At 46.7% G+C, this 20,744-nt stretch overlaps 1 protein-coding gene across 5 annotated transcripts in view; it reads right to left on the bottom strand.

Annotated features, from left to right (window-relative positions):
• RALGAPB (Ral GTPase activating protein non-catalytic subunit beta) overlaps nucleotides 1-19,587 on the bottom strand; it is a 63,600-nt gene extending 44,013 nt beyond the window's left edge. For 2 of the 5 annotated variants that reach the window (XM_052683543.1, XM_052683547.1), the window contains exons 1-8: nucleotides 19,367-19,586; nucleotides 13,828-14,040; nucleotides 12,915-13,117; nucleotides 7,945-8,108; nucleotides 6,575-6,761; nucleotides 4,078-4,209; nucleotides 2,671-2,849; nucleotides 27-175 (exon numbers count right to left, since the gene is read on the bottom strand). In XM_052683543.1, coding sequence (XP_052539503.1) covers nucleotides 27-175; nucleotides 2,671-2,849; nucleotides 4,078-4,209; nucleotides 6,575-6,761; nucleotides 7,945-8,108; nucleotides 12,915-13,117; nucleotides 13,828-14,010 — 1,197 coding nt within the window. In that variant the 5' untranslated portion in view covers nucleotides 14,011-14,040; nucleotides 19,367-19,586. Of the gene's footprint in view, nucleotides 1-26; nucleotides 176-2,670; nucleotides 2,850-4,077; nucleotides 4,210-6,574; nucleotides 6,762-7,944; nucleotides 8,109-12,914; nucleotides 13,118-13,827; nucleotides 14,041-14,873; nucleotides 14,978-19,366 lie in introns of those variants that run through there. The other 3 variants (XM_052683545.1, XM_052683546.1, XM_052683544.1) reach the window with 3 other exon arrangements.
• Nucleotides 19,588-20,744: the final 1,157 nt, after the last annotated feature.

The raw sequence follows: 20,744 nt of genomic DNA, 5'->3' as shown, positions 1-20,744 counted from the left end.
CATAGAGACAGAAAGCGAAATCTTACAGTGCTGGTTTTCATTGTTGCTTTATTCACAGTCACGGCCCGATGCCTTCGGTTGTGGGGTGGGGTGGTGTTGATGGCGGTGCTCTGGGGCATGCTCAGCCTGTTCACGGGGGTGGGCGGCGCGCTGTCTGAGCGGGGTCGTGAAATGCCTGCAAGAATCCAGCAAGCTCTCAGCGCCTCTTCTATGAGCTCACACAGCAGCGCAGTTACTCAGCCTTTGGACCTTCTGTAAATAAACTAGCCTTCCCTCCGCCCCCGCTTCCATGAGCAGACATAACAAGAAAGACATTTTTCCCTTTTCCTGGCAAAAATAAATGCCCAAACAGAAGAGAATTCTGGTTGTGTTAGATAAACAAATGTTGAACAGAAAACCACGACTTCAGGACCTGGGAAAATGCACACAGGAGTACAAAGCCTAGGAGCAGGCAGGGGGAAAGGTGCAAGGGTCACCTGCCAAAGCCAATTTAACAGCTCACTCCTGCCAAAAATGAGCTGCATCTCACCTTTGCCCTTCTTTTCCAACCTACATCCCACAGCCCATTCTGAGGCAGCTCTAGGATGTCTGACCCTCAGTCAGCTCACTAAACTAAGACAAAACCAATACACAGTGCAGCATTCTGCTGTTTTAGTGAGCTGCTTCAGCTCACTGAACAAACACTACAGCCAGTGCAAAGGATGGCTAAGAAAGCTGAGCAAGCTATAATTTTCTGGCAGCAAGAAGTTAGATCAGTAATCTCACACAGCCCAGCCTGGGGGAAGCATTTGAAGTGTGTGAGAAGTTACTCTTTCTAGTCACAGATTGTGAAATAACTAGCTTAGAAATTCCCTCTGCCAAACTTGCAGTGACAAACAGCACTTCTTCCCATTTCAGTGAATACCAGCCCCTCATCCCCCATCTGAAAAACTAAATGCAAAACTGCAGCAGGTCTGAAGACCGAACACAGTTTTTTGACTACGTTGAAATACTCAAATGCTTCATGTACACAGCACAGAACAATGAACTCCTGCTGAACCACTGCTGCTGGGCCCCAAGCAGAGGTGATGTATGTACTATGAAACTTATTCCTTTGGTACAATTTGTTATTTGAAGGGGTGGAAAGTCAGGTGGAACACTTTGCCAAATGCACACATCACCTAAGCGTGTACCAGAGAGGGCAAGATAAAAACAATGTGCTTCAATGTTGGTGTAGTAACAGGATTTCTCGTTAGCCTTAGCTTAATTCATCCATCTGCCCAGGACACACTGTGTGTGTGTGCTGTATTTGATATCACCGGCAGCTCTGCTGTGCCCAAGAGCTACATTTCTTTGTTGGGCTTTTTTGTTGTTGTTTTTTTAATTCAGCTTGCACAGACAGGAAAGGATTCTCTCCCTGTTAATGCTCAGATTGCAATTTTTATTTATTTTATGATTATTTCAGTGGAGATTCTCAAATTCGTCACAGATTAGTAGAGTGATAGAGTAATACAAAGATGTTTTTATGAAGCAAAATATGGCCTTTCCTATACATAGTTTTCCTTTCACAACTTCCAATAGTATTTGACTACTGAACATTCAGTATCTCAGATGTAGTGCTAGTAAATAAGGAATTTTAATGATAGCTAAAGTTGGTGGCAAGCAATCTGAAAGAAGCACAGTACCCACAACCCCTTTTAAAAGCCACAATCACTTCATAGAACAGCCCCAGGCTGTGGAAGTGACAACTGACCATCGCCTCTTTTTTGCCATTTGGTAGCTTTTTAAACAGTGCTATGCCTACCAAAGTGAAAAACACAGCAACCAAAGCTTGTTTGCACAGGGGAACAGGGTACCCACAGAGCCTACTTTCTCAGCCTATTTTTTCTCCTGCACAGTTTCTGTACCTGCTCACCTGCAGTCCAGTAGCAGCTCACACTTCTGGCACATGGCAACACTTGCTTGCACACATTTAAAGAAAAAAAGCAGGAGACAGGTGGCTTTTCTGACCTTACAATAGCACATCAACTCTGAAGAATTTTCAGTAAGACTGAAGGGTACTTAGAATACTGCCTTACATTTCAAGTGCTTTACAACGTTACTTAAAAATTAGCAGCCAGTGCTTATATCTAACCTCATCTTTCAGGGAACCTGAACAACTCCGTTACCAGGAGGTGCAAAGAAACAAAGCTTCTTCTCAGCAGCAGCATTCAAACCATTCCTGAACTAGGGGCAACTGCCAGCTGCAGAACAAGTACCTGAAGATGCCAATCAAAAATCAATACCTACCAAGAAATGGGCAGCGCACACAGCTGCTGCCACAAAGTCACTAAGCAAAGTTGTCAGTGCTCACAACGTGCTAAAGTGTAACACTGGTATTGCTGGTCAGATAGAAGGAGAAAGAAGCCTTATTTGGGGGAGAGACGTTGATGCTGGACTCGACATTTTATTAAAACATTTTTGGCATTCGTTTAACACTAAGGTCGACTGCAACTTTCAAATATAACTACTGTGTACACAGACAGTTATTTACAAGTGGCTTCAGGTCCCTTCCCTACCAATTTTAGGCTGTACTCGCAAATGACAAATGGTCACATCTGTTTTCTGAAGAATCCAGATTAAAAAAAGAAAAGAAGAAAGTAGTGACCAGTTACTGTTCCCAGCTACCCACAGGTAGGTCGAAAGCATTACCTAGGAAAGCATCCACTAAACAGCTGATCCCACGCATGGCACGGAAGAATATTTGAGGCAGATGCTTAAGGCAGGGGTACTGATTCAGCTCTTGAGTCATCCCACTCACATTCAGAAACTGCTCCTGAAATTTGGGGGTAGAACTAATAATGGCTGGGTTACTCAAATCCACAGGATTACTGCACACAGAAAAAAAGAGGATATGTTTCAGTCAGTTTAAGGACAGTTTTTAAGATTTCAAGAATGCTTAGAGATGTAATGCTTTAAGGCAATTAATTAACAGCAACATGTGAGATCATCAAATAAAAAACCCTCAAAAGGTCAGCATCTTCTGCCAGCATTTTTTCTAATAGAGACTTTTTTGTTGCTTTTACTTCACCACAGGAGTCACAGAAGTCCATTTTTCCTTCCTGGTTTAGTAGTGGCACACTGTGTTCAAACATTTAAAAAACAACAACAAAAAATTCTCTATTTTAAAAAGCTTCAAGCATTCAAATAATCTTAATTTATTAAGACCCAGTGAGCAAGAGCACACCCTACAGAGAACAATCCTGCAGCTGCAGTAGTGTTCAGGACTTCTGAGCTCCATTTTTAAGATCTTACATAGTTAAGATTCTTCCCAAAGGGTAAGTGATAAATTACACATTGTCAGAAAAAAATGAAATGAAAGTGAGGGAGTAGGTTGTAAAAACTTGAGGTTTTTCCTGCCAAATACAAAGCTGCACCATCAAGCCTGGATTGGGAAGACACTACAGAAAGGCAAAACTGCTCTCAGAAATGAAGAATAAATTTTAACTATTAAAATAAGTAAATTTTAAACCTAAATAAGCGTTAGGATGATTTTAGAGGAAAAAGTCAATTATGCTGTCCATTGGGAACATTAATGTGATGCCTTCCCAACTCTCCTCAGAACAAAGCACCCACTTGGTTCTGCTGCAAATTTGAGGAAGGATAATATAGATGTTAAAATTAACCTATGAAGCTTTCCTTATAAAAGCAAAGAGATACACCCAATTTTAGAAATAATCTTTTGTAGGTTAGATTTAACGCCCTGCAAAGCAAATGGAAGCAGTGCACATCTCAGTTACTGTTCTGCTCTTCCTGTTTGCTAGCTCAGAGAAACACAATTCTATTGAAGTCCTGTTTTTAAGATCCTCCAAAATGCCACATAGCAAAAAACACTTTTTAACTGAATTTGTTAACTCAGAACACAAAGTGGTGTGCTGAGAACGGAGCGGCCCACCACAGCTTTGCCCTGCACTGCTGCAGGGCTCTTGTGCCACGCATTTCTCACACTTTGTTCTACTTCAGTACATCAAGCTCTGCAGCCTCCAGAGAAATTTTTCATTTGAAAATCTTCAGAAACGATGCAAGAACACACAGAATGGATGGTTGTAGCTACAATACCTCAGCATGTGTAAAAAGCGAAACCAAGTTTGTGCGATGCACTCGTTGTCCATTTCAGGAGGAATCAGACCAGCATCTTCTTCAGGAATTTTAAACGGAGGAAACGAAGGTCCATAGGTGAAACGCAGCAATCTAGAAAGCAAGTCAGACACGTCTGTCATGCTCTTAATACTCCTCAAAATGTAACAGTGCATCAAAGCCTCCAAGAAATGAGCAGGAGGCCACAAGGGAACTACAGCAACACGATACCACGAGGACAATGGCTGAGACAAGAGCTTTGGGATCCTCGCTGCTTAGCCTCTATGAGCTGCTGCTGTCTGATTTGATTCCTGCTTCATCCCCAGCTCTGCAAACTTTGCTCACTTCCCTGACCAGCATAATCTTGGTGTTTTCTAAAAGCATGGAAGAGAGAAAAGCAGCGCCTTCTGAAATTCCTAACAATTCCCACAAACTACTTTTTGGTTTCCCTAAATTAAATGGTCTTGTAGCACCATTTCTCACCAGGTGTTGTGGAAGTCCTGCTTACTCCTAAAGTTAAAGAGCCTGAGTTACCATTCACTGCAGCCAATTCATGCAAAAGACAGTCACAGCATGTAGGGAACCACAGTCTGTCATGATGACTTGTTTGGGCAGAAAAGTAGATGAACTTTAGGACGAGGCCTTCTTTAAGTCCAAAACAGAAATACACATTCCCATATTGAGCAGGAGCCACTTTGCAGTGTGCCACGCTGGATGCCCCAGCACCCATTTGCACTTGGGGCCCCAAAGGCAAGCTCCTATAGGGTTCTGCTGCAAAAAAAACCCAACAACCTCATCATGAACCTAATCAACCTCCCAGTGAATCCTAGCATCAGCCTTGGCTTGCACTTCTTGCTAAGTCATGCCCCACATCTGTGTGCTGCAGAAGAACACTGCTTCACAGTTCCTCTTGTACAGGCTGCAAGAAACCAGCTCCTCCAGGGAGCTGATAGGATCTTAATTGAAATTTGAGACTTACTCAAGAATGACTACAAACAGAAATAAGTTGTAATGCACAATCAGTTAAAACAGACTTACAGCACCCTATATGGGGAAAAGCAGTTCCTATTGGTATGGCAGCACAAGAGATCTTGTTTTATTCATCACAGCCATGGACACAGATTAACACTGCATAAGGGTACAAAGTTCCAAATATAATTTGCTATCTGGCTTTGAGATCCTTACTTGTGGCTGATGGATGACAACTCAATTCAGACAACAGTTCACTAGGACAGCACTTCAACTGTTTGAAGCCTTTATTTTATTTAAGTATTAAAAATTCAGCTTAAATGCACTGCACTTAAAGTTAGCACCAGAGGAGTTCAGTTTGCTAGATATAAACCAACATTACTATGCAGCAGATCAGCAAAATAAACGTTACAGAAATCCTGCAGATTACTGTGAATCAACAGAGCTAAGACTGTTAGTCAACAGTGAAGGATAAAATTTGGGCATGAAGTGCATGGAACAGAAATGCCAACGCATGTTTGGATTCAGAGCTGCGCTTTTCAGATCAGTGATTCATAAAATATCTTCTGTTACGCAATGCTGCATCGAACAAACAAGAAATAGCTAAAGAAGTAGTGTGTGAAATACACAAAACTTGCATTGAGGCTTTGTTTCCCACAAAGGTTTAACAATTAGCTGCATAATCTGGAAACATCTATTTACACTTGCTTTTTTAATAAGTAATTAAAAAGCAAGTTTTCAGTATTTAATTTTTCACAGCGCAGCAATTTTAATACATTTTCAAACTTTCATGCAAATCACTAGTAAGTCTCAGGGGAGACTCATCCCCCTGATCCTCACTTCAACATCTCGAGGAGGATGAGATTCGCCCCACAAAGACTTCACAGCACAAAGAGCCCAGCATTATCAGTACTGATGCTCTCCTCACTGTTTGAGGCTTCCTGCTACAGCCCAGCCTCCCCTGCAGCCCCCAGTTCCTCACAGCGTGGCCTGGTACTGCTCCTGTGCAAGAAGTCTGCAGCCTGCATCTGGCCCCTCACATCCCCACAGCCAGCCCATAGCATCGCTGCAGCTTTACAGAGCAGGAGCTGCCTCACACACAGGCACTGCCCAGTGGTGATAAGCACCTCATCACCTCGGTGATGCCTGTCACACACACAAACTGTAACACTACACTAATGCTAATGACTCATTCCTCACAGAACATAATATAAAAGTCAGCGATGGAGACTGACACACGTTCACACTGAGTAAAATGCCGATTGTTGGAGGAAGGCTGAGATTATGCAGTAACAGGGACAAATCTATTTAGACAATTCACTTGCAGAATGAAAATACATACGTGCCCAAACCATAAGAGCCAAGAGCATTTGTAAAATCTCTTATTAAGCACTTTGTTTTGCTCATTCACTCTGGGATCACTGTGCATTCCAGAAACACGAAACTCCAGAGAAATCAAGCTGTGATTGCAGCAGCAGGTGTCTATGCCTTTGTGCACAACTTCTCCTACCTGGAGGTAAGAGCACAGATGACCTTGCTCCACTGCTCCACGACTGCAGGGTGATGCCGCCAGTTGGCCACCATCTCTTTGGCAGTTTTCCAGTAAGGTGGTGTTGGAAAGCACCGTGTGCAGGCCAGTAACCACACCTCAAACAGCACGCCAATAAGCTTCTCAGCCAGATTTTCAGCAATGCCACCTTACAGCAGAAATGAAGCATACTTTTAGTGAGTGCTCAGTCTAAATAACTTCAGGCATCTCCTCAAGGATTATTTTGATACTAAAGGACTCTCACAACCCTCACAGAATCACAGAATGGCCAGGGTTGGAAGGGACCTCAAGGATCACGAAGCTCCAACCCCCTGCCACACACAGGGCCACCAACCTCCCCATTTCATACCAGCCCAGGCTGCCCAGGGCCCCATCCAACCTGGCCTTGAACACCTCCAGGGATGGACGGGGCATCCACAGCCTCTCTGGGCAGCTGTTCCAGCACCTCACCACTCTCTCTGTAAAGAATTTCCCCCTGACATCCAACCTCAATCTTCCCTCCCTCAACTTGAAACCATTTCCCCTTGTCCTGCTGTTATCCACCCTTTCCAAAAGTTGACTCCCCTCCTGTTTGCAGTCTCCCTTTAGGTACTGAAAGGCTGCAATGAGGTCACTCTGCAGCCTTCTTTTCTCCAGGCTGAACAAGCCCAGCTCCCTCAGCCTGTGTTTATAGGGGAGCTGCTCCAGTCCCCTGATTATCTTTTTGGCTCTCCTCTGGACCCTCTCCACAATTGCATCTCACATATTAGATTTCAGTTTAAGCAATAACTGTAAAGATTCCCAATCATTTCATCATATTTTTCATCATTTAAGGTAATTCCCCATTGCTTCATACAGAACTTTTTACAAGCCCAAAGGTAACAGAGAAAACCCAGCCACGTGCTCGCGTCACTAACAGGTACTGGGAATTCAGCTACTGACCTTAGGCTGTCTTCTGCACACAGAATATTTGATGTCTTATTCATTTTAAGTAAGGTATAAACTGATAACATTATTTTTCTGTAGGCAGGCCAAACTGGAAGGCATGTGTAGCTTCCAGTGAAACTAACAGGGAACAATGTTATCTACACCCTTCACTGCGAACTCTTTGTGTACTGAGTCCACTGTTCTGCAAAAACATATTTTGGAAAACTGACTCAGCTCTGAAGCACTCAATCTTCTCTGGCAGTGCTTTATTTTGGAGTAGTGTAGCAGAATTAGGAGTGAGCTATTGCACTCTGGTGGCTACTACAAGCTTTTAACACATTTCCCCAAATTCCCACAGCAGTTCAACATCCAGCAGAGCCAAAGCATTTTCTAGTAATTGGATCAAATGAAAGTCTAACACAAACCTTGCACAGTTGGAGCTGCTAGAAGAGTATCATTAATCTGAAGAAGAAATAACAACAAAACCTCCCACGTTTCTCTTGCCATAATTGTTGATTCACGAGCCAGTTTCTGGACTGCTTTCAAAACTTGCAGGCACAGCCTAATCTGACTAGATCCTGGGTCTGGCCTGCAAGAGAAGGAAAACATTACTTGAGTCTCCAAAGAGGAAATGGAATACACCATAGAGCAGCATGTTCAGTAATCAGAACTTTGAGCAATTATAAGAGGAAACATCAGTATGACTGAACCAGAACCAAGAACATGAACTAATTTGCATGTATGCATCACAGCTGTGCCTCTGAGCATCCTAACTCTGTCTTAACAAGTACAAGGTGTACCGTAATGCTTTTCTTTACACGAACTCACCGACACAAAGTGAACATTTTAACCAGAGAAAGTATAATCTCTTGCAACAAGAAAATATTTACTAGGACAAACAACGCAAATGCTAAGATACCTTTCATTGTCTGATATTTAAGTGAGAAGAAAGTGTTGAATTTAGAAGAAAACATGTTAAAACTTCTTCCTTGTTCCCCTCTTGCTTCCGAATGCACACCCAACTCTTGTCTTGAATTTCTGGCATTCAGGAAAAAGAAAATCTTGAAGAAAGTCATTAAATAGGGAAACTAGACTAAAAGGAGGGATAAGGAGGGAAGAAAGGGAAGTTGGCAGTATGAAGTTTTTCCCTACTTAAAGAACCACTTACACACTGCCTTTGCTGAGTCACGCAGCACAAGGTGTTGCATGTGCAGCAGGCTCTCTTCAGTTTGTGCACGGCAGAATGGGGACAGAACAGTTACATGAAGTGCTCTGGAGAGTATCTGAGGACACTGGTAAACACATCTAAGCACGCCCAAAAACTTAAGGAGTGAAAGAATGAAGAACAAAAGAGCTTACTGATTTAAGTGCGCGATATATGTGAGCCATTTTTTGACTTGCAAGCTTAAATTTCAAGTTGTAAGCTTAAGTCATCCTACCAGTTGCTAATAAAGAGAATCACAAAGATATGACCATCCACCAACCCACTAGGCAGCACTGCTAGAGCCCAAGCACTGCCAGCACAACGTAAACCACGAGTCGCTCACACAGCGAGCTCTCAAGAACGTGCAGATCCACTAGACAAGGATCTGCTATTTTCAGGGAACAGCAGCTCAAATTGAGATCACGTACTGATAGATGCTTTTTAAAAGGATCACCAGCTCTTATCCGTGCAGTATAAACATACTGTATGCCAGTACTGGAAGTAAGATTACAAAGAGACAATGCCTAGAGCAAAACTGTGGAGCAGTCACAGTTCAGAACGTCAAGGGGTTGTTCTGTGCTGCTGCTCCTAACAGATCATCTTGGTAAAGCAACAAAGCTGGGGACAAGCAAGCCTCTGTTATGGCACTGCTTTCCCCCCCATGCAACAAAGCAAACTTTTTAAGCAAAGAATACCCTTATTTTGTCATTCATTATGTTTCAATACCTGTCTCAAGAATTGATTCCCTAAGATTTTAATGAATTAATATTAAGGGATGTACAAATAGGAGCTCCTGGTGACTAATGGGAAACTTCTGAACAGAAGTGGGAAAGGCAGCTCTGCAGCTTTCACCCCTTTATCAGTTCCTTTTTTCCCCACAAAGTCAATTGAATGGCAAACTTCAGCTGCAACATTCTGCAGGCTTATTTCCAGAGATTCCTGCAGGACCCGTCCTTATGGTTCCCACACCTACACTCAGCAAGAATTGCTCCCAGAATTTTATACATAAATAAGAAGTTATCAGAAAGGCCTGTTATGCTTGGCCAGCCGCACATCCTGTGGCCTCTCAAAAGATTCCAGACACCTGAGAGCAGACCCCAGGGCCATGTCTACAACCCTATATTCCACAGGGCAGGGAAAAGAGAGCTTTCGTAATTTCTTTCCATGGTTCAAGCAAACTGAAATCTTACCTAAGAGTAATAACTACCTCAGTTAAGTTGTGTGCTACGCTCCCTGAGCATCACAGCATTGCTAGAGATGGACAGCCAGGGGGGGGCCTTGAGGGGTGCTCAACTACATCACGAAAAGAAGTCCTCCAGTCAGCAGGGCAGACAGGTCAGTGCTGCAGGGAAAGATGCACTTGTTCCTTAGTGTCTGACAGACAGAAGACAAGGAGTTGGACTTGCTCTTCTTCCAGTGTTTTTATTTTGTCAGCACCACACTATTTCATGAACATACAGAACATGTAAACAGCTGCTTCAGCTGGATGTTCAAACTAAAATGGTTTATGATACACATCTGCTTTGTATCTGGTGAGTACATATCACTGATACACCACAACTCTGAACCACCACCTCTAAGGCAGCCAAGCATCTGCTGCACTGTCAGGACACCAGGCCAAGGAAGGAAGCTGTCGTAACCCCAAACCTCTACACGACGTAGGTTTGCAATTAGAGCTTCGTGTTTCCTGCTACTTTGGAGACTTACAGGAAATAGTTCAATATATTACCAATGTACATCAGTATACTGTAGCATAGGTTGCTACAAGAGCTCCTGGGTAAGCATGTACAAGTGCTTATCAGCACCAGGCACCTGCAGCAGCTTGGTACCAAAAGTAGACTCTTCTCCCTCTACACAGACATGTAAGAAAATGAGTCCTTCCTTCCTCTCAAAGAATTTGCACACAACATAATTTTGTATTTAATGTTTGTTACATCATGTTTTTGCATTGCTCAACTGAAGGAAATGCTTTAAGATCTTCTTCCTGAAAAGGCACCAGGTACAACAGAAGAAAAAAAAAAAAAAAAACCACCAAGCACAGCCTTTCAGATACATGTTAAGAGCTTGGGAAAGAAAAATAAGAGAGATCTTATGCTTTGTGGTGTGCACACAGGTTTACAGTCATGATTTCTCTGTTCAGCCTGTATCTAGACGTCAGTTGTTTCATTCAGCAGACATCACATGTGGTCTGCCATCCTGCATCAATCTCCATATATGAAGTTAGAGCAGAAGCATAGACCAGCAGTAGTGTCAGCAGCACACAGGAAACAAAACTGACTGTTAACAGGGCCTCTATCACATGGCAAAGGAACACAGGAAAAAGCTGCTTATCAAACAGAAGAGTGCATTCTCCACTGGGCCAAGGAAATAAGTGTTTCTGGACTGAGCAAATTCCATTCTGCACCTATTAAAGATCTGCACCAGCTCTAGCAGGACAGACATCCCTCAGGAAGGCTTCTTTAACAACTGCCACATTTCCCAGCACCCAGTGTTTTTGACACAGTAAACATGTCAACACAGCACATGAAGGTGCTCAGCAGTCAAAGGACCTTCTACCTCAACTGTGTGTGCCACTGCAATGCTGTTTTAGACTGGTATGTATTATTGCATTGTAAAAATAATCACTGTGTTTAGTTGAAATGATCTGGTGCTTAAAGTGAGAGCACAGGTCCCAGAACCTGCATCAATTGCTTTCAGAAGAAAAAGATACTGATGAATAAGGATTCTAAGATTAAATATCTCCTCTGTTTGAGAGCTGCTTATTGAGAAACAATGACTAAAGATCCCAGATAAAGGAATCAGCAGTGTAACAAAGCCCTCCCCAAAAAAAGACAATGTCTCCAAGAGAGTGAACAACTCAAAGATACTGAAGACATCTGAAAATTATCTTATCAACTGCAAAATATTTGAAACTTGAGCATAAGTGCATTCAGGGTCACGGCTTGAAACTGGAAAGATAGCAGTTCTTTGTTCTTCTTGGACACAGGTTCACAGCAGGTTACTACACACTGAGTTCTGGTTTTATTCTTATGGAGTCCCATGACAAAGCCCAGCTAAGGCATCAGCCAGCTCTAGGCTAGATGCCAGCAGCCCAGGAAGGGAGTGACTGTGTTTCTTTACCTTCCTTGGGTAGTCACCAAGAAATGACCAGTAGAGACAGCTTTCTGTGGAAACCTGATCTGAAGCATCCTTTCTTTAAATTTCTTCCCTCCACTGCTTCCCTGACTGTCCTTTAAAGGGAATTAAAACATCTTCCACTGTGCATTTAGAGGAATTAAAACTCCAATTAAGTTGCAGAATTTGAAACAATCAAACAGGAACGACCTCTTCATTTGAGCTTGTACGAATTCCTCTTCAAAGCCCTTTATCAGTACAACCTTCAGATGAAGTTAAGTAACCCAAGCAGGGTTTTGAAGGCCACTCACAGTGATGCAGCATTCTGCAAAGTAGGTTGTTCAGTAGAGGTCTGGAGGTACCAGACCTGAAGTAATTTCAGGAGCTAGTACCTAGGTACTGTTTCACAGGGAACTACTAAGACAGCTTTTTCTTTATTCAGCCTGTATTCTGCACCATCAGGCCCATTTGTCATAAACTACACATGAAATCTAACGTTGAGAGCACTCAAAGCAACACAACTTTTTGTCTAAGAGGTAGGAGGATGCGTATGAACATCACTGTCCAATGATGTTCAGGGTAACGTCAGGCTGATAGATAGCAAGCACTTCCATAGGGCTCCTTGAAAATGATCAGTGAAACATGATCAATATGATTATGTTCATTTAACAGGCAGCAAATTCTGGCAAACGTGCAGGGAGCAGCTTGTGTCTACTCTTCTGATGTGATGGAAGAAGCTGTAAGTCAACACAGCATGGGATGGCCACCACATGCTTTTACTTACCTCATTTGTACACATTATTAGCAGACAGTCACATGATTTAGTTTTTTTTTTTTAAAAAAAAAAAATCTCCCCCCAGTCATGTAATAATAATGGTTCTGAAGTGATTAGTTACCTAAACACAGAAGCAACAAGGCATGGATGGAGTGAATCCCTGTAACTTGGCTGCAATAACAGCCTCACTTAAACAAGAGCCTGCACGGCTCATCACGTCCTTCTGACACACTGCCTGCTGACCATGGCTCTGGATGCCTGTGGATCTCTCCCACCCTAAACACCACCACCCTGACACTCACCTTGGTACAAAGAGATTTTGGAGATGTTTGAGAATGCTTTGAACATAAAGGTTTGGTTCCTTAATAACTGGTAAAGGAATCGAGTCCTTAGGTAACACAAGAGCCATAATCCAGTCTGTATACACATCGACGCAGTACTTCACGGTGTCGCCATCCAGGGGCAGGGTCAGCCCGTAACAAACCACCTCCATCGTCCATTTTACCTAGGAATAAAGTGAAGGTAATAACAGTGAATTTTAGACAGTGAAGGATGATTAACGCACACTAGCTCTAATGTAAAGAGAATTTCTTTTACCACACAACTGCATTGATCTGATGGACACACACATTAGAATCACCGAATCATTAAAGCTGTAAATAGTCTTTAAGATCACCAAGTCCAACTGGCAACCTATCCCTACCGTGCTCAAGTTAATGACTCGGTGTTCTCATGCAGCCTTGTGATTTCAAAAAGAATCTCTTCAGTCTGAATCATAGAAAGAATTCCTCAGAACACACAGAGCTGGATGATCATAAACTGATGTAGTAGAAGACTTGCAGATTCTAGCAAATAAACGCTCAATAATACCAACACTTACAGTCACACACTTGCTTCAGCAAATACAAAGGCTGCTCTACAAAGGCTTTAAAGTGTTAACCAACTCAAGCCTTTGAGTTTCCCAACCCCTTCAGCCTGCACTTTGGGTATAATAGCTCAGATAAGCACCAAACACCACGCACTGCTTCCTACCAGGCCATGAAGCACACAGTTGTCACAAACTGGCTGTACAAACATTACACAGACTGCTAACCTAAAAACACGGCACATTTACAAAAACCTGGCTTATCAAAGTGATTTTCTACAGCCTCTTAAGAGACCCTTAGCACGAAGAGAACTATGATCGTGGTGATGGAGGCCACAGGAATCACTTACTTCTTTGTCTGTTTTCAGCAAACTCTCGCTCCCAACCGGCGATGTGATGAGAGCCTGCCCCAGGGGGCGCACCACCGCATTCGCCACTTCTCTGCCCACGCTCTCAGGATAGCTGTGAAGCACACTGGTGTTACCCTGATCATTTTGAATGACAAGATGCAAGGATCTCCACTCTGAGTACATAGTGCCTCTATGCTACAAACCAAATAACACCTGGAGGGGCAAGAAAGAAGAGACAATCAGTAGAAGCATCTATGAAATTAACAGAACTGAACTTTTTGCCATTGTAAATTCAGTATATAAGCATCTACACCATACCTTTGAAATCCTGTAAGTGAATCAAACAGCTATTGTTTAACCTTAATGTCTTTTAATAAAAAAATAATATTTTGTAATATTTAATAAAATTTATAATATATTTATGATACTCAATAAAATAAAAACTCCAAATACTAAAAGAATCAAAAGTTATCCTGGGATTCAAAAGCTCTCCCAACGGGAATTCTGCATACTGACTCCCCCTCCTTTTAGGTTCAGTTAGGAACTTACAGCCTGTTTGTGACACTACAAGCCTCAGGAGAAGCAGCTCATGACTTCAGCTGGTGCAGTCCATGTCAAGACGCTTTCTTACAAAGTGCTCATAGCTAAAACAGAGAACTGCTCCAGAAATATTCAAAATTAAGGCAAGCAACAGCTGTGTTCCCACCTTATGCCCTTTTTCAGTTCAACAGTAGTTAAAAATACATACCAGGAAACAGACAGAAATCCTCACTCATTAGGAACACCAAATCCAGCCTCTTCCTACACTCCCAGTTTTTCTCCTGCAGCACCCAAAACTGCTGTCTGAGAAATGTGACTAACAGATGAACAGAAGTGTGCTGACCTGAACTGACAGAAGGACTGACTGAGCCCTCACAGAGTGCTCACTTAAACCACAGATGGCCTCACAGTTGCGACACAACCCCACGTGTGCTCCTGGACCTGGCGCACTCACGCACGCACCGGCGAGTTTCAAACCCTGCTGAAGTCAGTGCACACAGCCTCACCTGGCAGCACCTGGCAGCTCAGCCAGCACAGATGTCTTGATCCAGCCAGCAGCCGACAGGACCTGATCTGATGGAGGACAGATGAAGACCTGTGCCTCACAGAGGAGCTGGGAGAACACACATCTGGGAAGGGTGCAAGGAGCATTCCCTGCGGTGGCAGCACCCTGCAAACCTGAGCAGCACAGGCGCACAGCAGCACGAGCCTCAGACCAGCACCACCTCCCTCCTTCCATTATCAGTTATTTGAGCCAGCGACCACGTGAACAGCACAGCACAAGGCAGGCAGGGCTGGCACCGAGGAAAAGCAGGAGGGCATGCAGCAGCCACAGCACAGATCTGCTCATGCTGCCACAAACAGCGCTGCAGGGATGGCTCACCAACAGCTGCTGGGCATTGCAGGAACTACTTAGTTACATAGGGCATGTTTTCAGTGCCTCCCTTCAGTATTCCTTGGCAAGAAACCAAACAAGCCAGGCCTGGAAATGCACCTAGTTAGGAACAAGCCGCCATTTAAACAGGTCTGCCTATTTAGCTGATCACCTGAATGCTGATTTACACCTAAAACTCTATGTAAAAAGCTTGATGACTCCTTTATGAGGCGGCAGCACATCTTAGTTTCCTAAACTACCTCCTTCCTGGTTTGAGGCAGCAGCCACGCATGCTTTCCTGATGGTAAATAACCACAGCAGGCACAGCTGGCAGAAGTGCATCCTGTGTCCATTAGCAATGTTCTCCTCTGAGGGCAATGGGGGGAGGCGCCTGTATATAACCTGCTGCCAGGACACAGAAGTCACAGCGACAGGAGAGCAGGAAGCAAACAGGACCCACAGACCCATCTACAGCCATTGTCCTTGGTAACAACGGCAGTTCCCAGCTGAGTTCTTAGGCCGTCTCCCTGCTGCTGTGCCATCCCTTTCTGCAGGCCCTACACACAGTGCCAGCCCTCCCACAGGCACTGCAGAGCCCATTGCAGCAGCAGCGTCCACCACTTGAGAACGGAGCGCTGGATCAAACCAAGCACGTCAGCACGCACTGGCGCGCTGCTATCAGCTCAGTGAGCCCATCAGCATGCCGACAGCTGCCAGCACGGGCTGCCCAGAAGCACGGGGAAATTGTGGGTAGCCCAGAGGCTGTAAAGCTCCTACATGGAAGAAAACCAGAGAACAAAGGATTCCAAATTCTGAAGCATTTCAGGACCCCTTGTCATACCAGCACACAGCAATGCAAGAAGTTCCCACCTGCTCCCAGCCCTGCCAAGGCAAAGTGAGCAGCTCCATGGGGTGATGCTTCCCAAGCTCGGAGATGGGGTGTCTGTCACATACTTGGGATGCACCACAGCACGTGTGAGAGGCTCAGCAGCAGCACAGGGGAGCCAAAGCCTCTGGTGCTGCACACAGCTGGCAGACCTAACGCTCAGATCTGCATCCTCGCGATACCCCAGGCTGCCCTTGGTCTTGCCATAAAGGAAATATTATTAACGTACAATAATGGACCAAGGAACTAATTCCCGTGTAAAAAAACCTTTTGAGGTAGGACTTCCTTATGGTACTGGATTATTTACCCGCTACATTTTGTGACTGGAACAATTTATTTTGTGAAGACTGAAAGTTGCTTTTCCCTCGGGACCCCGCTAACTGCCATCTGAAGTGAGAGCCGTTGTTACCTGTCACAGCAGAGCTGTGGCTGTACTCAGCTGCAATTCAACTTCTTGAACCCAGACATAAGCTAACAACACCAGTAAGCCGCCCCACAACCACATCTGCTTTCATGTTGAATCTATGAAAGCAGAACATACTGACAGTGTCACACCTTGCTTAGAAAGCTCAAGAAGAAAAGTTCTGAACACCTCACAGAAGCAGGATGCACCCCTCAGAACAGGCTGCATTTGTCCCAATTTACTTCAACACCCCCCAGAACACCAGAAGAACACACAGCTTTGACTCCATACCACCAGTGCACCTCAATCTTCATTTGTTTCTGCAGCATTTCTGCACCTCGGTTTCAAAAACAGCACTCTGGCTCAATAGCTGAGCACCACCTGCATGAAATTTAGGAGAATAGCTACACAGACACAGGTTCAAAATCTCTGAGGGCTCCTGAGGTTCCAGACTATCTAACTAAGGGGAAGAAGAAAAGTAAGTAGAACTATTGAAGTCACCAAGCCATTTTACACACAAGTTTGGAAATAGAACTCATTTATGTTCTGCAGTAAATATAACACCCTGAGATTTCTAAAGGCAGGGGGGTCTGGAAAGAAATTCCCAACACTAGCACTGGTGGAAGAACAGAGAGATGCAAAGCTAAGATATGTACCATCTACTGTGGAACCACAGTACCAGTGTTCCTCAGCAAAGTAAATACCACCAACATGTTCCCTCCTGAGCCATTTTAGCTAGGGAATTTTTATAGCTACCACCACATAAAACTGGAAAAGGATGTTTCAGCATTTGAGACCAAAGATCTTCAGCTCACAGACACTCGAGACTTCGGTGAGTATAAGAAAGTCATTAATAAGCTCATGAAATTAAAAAAAGATGGTGATACTTGAGATTTATTTCTTGTCCCTAAAGCCTTCAGAGGAATAGGAGCAGGCAAAATATTTTACCTCCTGGATCAGTACAGTTAGTGAGAATTACCCAAGCAAACAGGCCCACATGCTGCAGCTGTTTTGAAGGAACACGTGGGAGCTCAGAGCAGTGGTGGGATTTTTGAAGTGTGCACAGGGAGAAGGTAAGGAACTGATGTTTGTGTAGGAAGCAGATCTCAGAGCGGGCACAATGAGGGCTGGGAGCAAACTGGGACACTGAGCCCTTCGTGCTCAGCAACTTCAGACACAAAATCAAGTGCTCACCTACAAAGCAAAGGGTTTGGAGCACAAAGACAAGCCTTCCCAAAGTATGAGAGCTTCCTGAGTTTTCATCAGAACCAGGAAGGCAGAGACTGAACTGACAATTCAGTGGCAACAATAATATTAATACAGAAGAGAGGAAGACCAGCAGCAGAGACACCCAAGGAAGGCCTCTCTGAAAGCAGAGCTCACAGCAAAGCAGCAGCAATATAAAGGAACTACTCTGTAAAGTTCGGGGATATTAATTATAATTCAAAAGTATTTCAAGGAAAACAAGGCAGCCATTTGCCCCACCTTGCCACAACTGCTGCCCCTCTGCCTTCCACTTTTCCGCTGGAGAGTACAGAGGCTGGCTTAGGTCCTGGCAGGGCTGCCTGACTCAGCACCACCCTTGCAAGGCAGAAGAAGTGAGCACTCCTCCAGGCCCCCACCTCCAAAGCCCACCCAGTAGGTGCCCCCGCTCTAAGAACATATCATGTTAAGAGACATCACATAGAGCAGCTTGCAGGCCCTGCTCTGCTTAATATCAGTATTTTGTTAGAGAATAAATGGAGATACATGCCAGGATTACTACTAAACGAAAGATTTCCATTCAAAGCAGGAAGGGATGAGGCAGAAAAGAGCAGGAACTCACAACCCCAGTTCCAGCTCAGGTGACACATTCAGTCACAGTGCTGCTGAATGGAAGAGAGGAGCGTCACCGCCCCCCTCGGCCAGGGAAGATGAGTTGGCCCAATTTTATCATCCAGCTGCCGGAGGTCAGTACACAAACCCAAAGGCAGTCCCCACTTCAGCCTCGGGGCAGGGGACTCCACTCTCCACAGCAGACCCCACTCACAGGGTCAGAGCCCCCACCTCAGCCCGGTTCTGAGGACAAGGCCAGACACAGCCGTCCCAGTGCAAGGGGCCGGGGCCCCCATCACGGAGGAGCAGCCTGGAACTCGGGGCTGTCACACTGAGCATTCGTCAACCCATAAGAAAGCAGAGTCAGAGAACTTTATAAGCGCTGGCTATTTTACTCTGCTTTCAAGCTTCATCACTCAGACATCACCACCGCTTTGCTTCTGGCCGCCGTCCCACCTGTCAGAGCCGGGTGAGAAGGCGACCCTTCGGGCTGCCCAGGCTGCACCCGCACCCCAAACGGCCCAGCTACCGCGGCCGCAGGGCGGAGCGCCCCGCGATGCCGCCGAAGGACGGTTCCGCGCAGCGCCTCACTGTTCGCTCCTCGCACAGCGGAGCGGCTCCCCCCGCCCCGGAGGAGAACAGGCACGGCCTGCAGCGCCGCTACTCCGCACCTGCGCCCGCCCGCGGGGCAGTGGGAGAAAAACGAGGCTAACGGCGGGAGTGGGACGGAGCCCGGCGCCGAGTTCCGCGCCGCTCCGCGGGCGCTGCCGAGCACAACTTCCCTCCGCCCCGCGCGGCTCCCGAACCGCGGCCCCCGCCCCGGGCACAGCAGGGCAGGACGGGCCCGGAGCTCTCCGCGGCCCACTCCCATCGGCCGCCCGGCGCTCAGCGCTGCGCCGGCGCCGAGCGCGGCCCCGACGCGCCGCGCGGGGGCCCGGAGCCAGGCGGGCAGCGGCCGCCGACCACAGGGCCCGGCGGAGGGGTGGGGGGGAGGGGAGCGGTCGGGCCCGGACGGCCTTACCTGCGCCGAAGGGCCCGGCGGGCATGTCGGACCGGGCAGGGCAGGGCCGGCCGCTCCGCCCTCAGACCGCCGGCTCCATGGTGCCCGCGGCGGCTGAGGCGACACGGGGAGACGCCGCTCCGAGCCGCCCCGCTCCGCAACCCGCGGCCGCTTCCGGCAGCGCCACAAAGAGCGCGGCGGGCGGCCGGGCCCTACGGCGTTCTGCGCACGCGCGCGCCCGCTCCGTCCTGCAGCTCCCCGCCCGAGCGCACGGCTCCCGCCGCGGGCAGCGCCAAATAAGTCGCGGGGAAAAGCTGTGCGCGTGCGCGGCTCGCCGCGGCGGTCCCCGTCGCCTCCGCCGTCCTCTTCCTCTTAAAGGGGACGCGCCCGCATCACCCGCCCCGCCCGAGGCCGCCCTCTTTCGGCACCCCATTCCGCGGAACGCCGCCATCCTTTGCCGCTCCGACAGGCGCTGCGGCCCCCGGGCTCTGGCGGGGTCGCACGAGGGCACGCCGTCACCCCACGAGCAGCCCTCAAAAGCTCGGCCCCTCGATGCGGGCCGCAGGTCACCGCCCGCGTCACCCCGGAGCGGAGAGAGGAGAATTCACCCGCAGCAGCGCCCGGCGAGGCAGCTCTGCTCTCTCCCTCTGCACCACGTGCGCTTTTCCCAAGGGACGTTAATGGCCCCGGGCTGCCCGCCGCTGCCGTGCGCTGGCTGCCAGGTCGGTGCAGTTTGCCGTGCGGGGATTTTCTGCCTCGGGATTCGCGCACTTCACCGTTCTCACGGTACCCCCGTTAGAGCGCCAGCAACGTTAACATCGCTGTCTCTCCCTTCTAGCAAGCCCACGCCACGGATGCAGCAGTCGCTGCGGGACTCGCTGTCCCGTCACAGGCGCTGCTGTGCTCCCCTGGCAGTCAGGCCCAGCAGCCGCTCAGCTCCGCCCTGCGGGAAGGGGGAGGAGGATGGGAAAGGTGACGGTTAGAAAGTGTGAGGGATGGTATTACGGCAGATCGATAAGGAAAAAGAGGAAATACATATTTTTCAAAAACCACAAACCCTCCTCACCCTGAGAAAACTACTCCAGAAGAGCTCATGGTGCAAAACGCAATTGTATACCACTGCAACTAATGCATAGCAGCAGTTTTTTTCCCCTGGAAAAACTCCCCACTGCTTCTCTTGCAGAGCACGGCACCGTATGATCTGGAACATCCCAGCTGTCCTGGCTGTGCACCCTCCCAGCTGTGCACCTACAGCATGCTCTGTAAGCACTTAACTGTGTAAGCACTGCTGAGCTGCAGCTACATCTGTGTGTTTTCAACGCTGTTTTCATCACAAAATCAAGCCACAGCACAGAAGGAAGTACTGTGAGAAAAAATAACACTCCCCAAAACCAGCACG

The sequence above is a fragment of the Tympanuchus pallidicinctus genome, unplaced genomic scaffold (genome assembly GCF_026119805.1).
Source record: "Tympanuchus pallidicinctus isolate F22 unplaced genomic scaffold, pur_lepc_1.0 scaffold20, whole genome shotgun sequence".
NCBI classification, from domain to species: Eukaryota; Metazoa; Chordata; class Aves; order Galliformes; family Phasianidae; genus Tympanuchus; species Tympanuchus pallidicinctus.
This window is presented reverse-complemented; position numbering and strand designations above follow the sequence as displayed.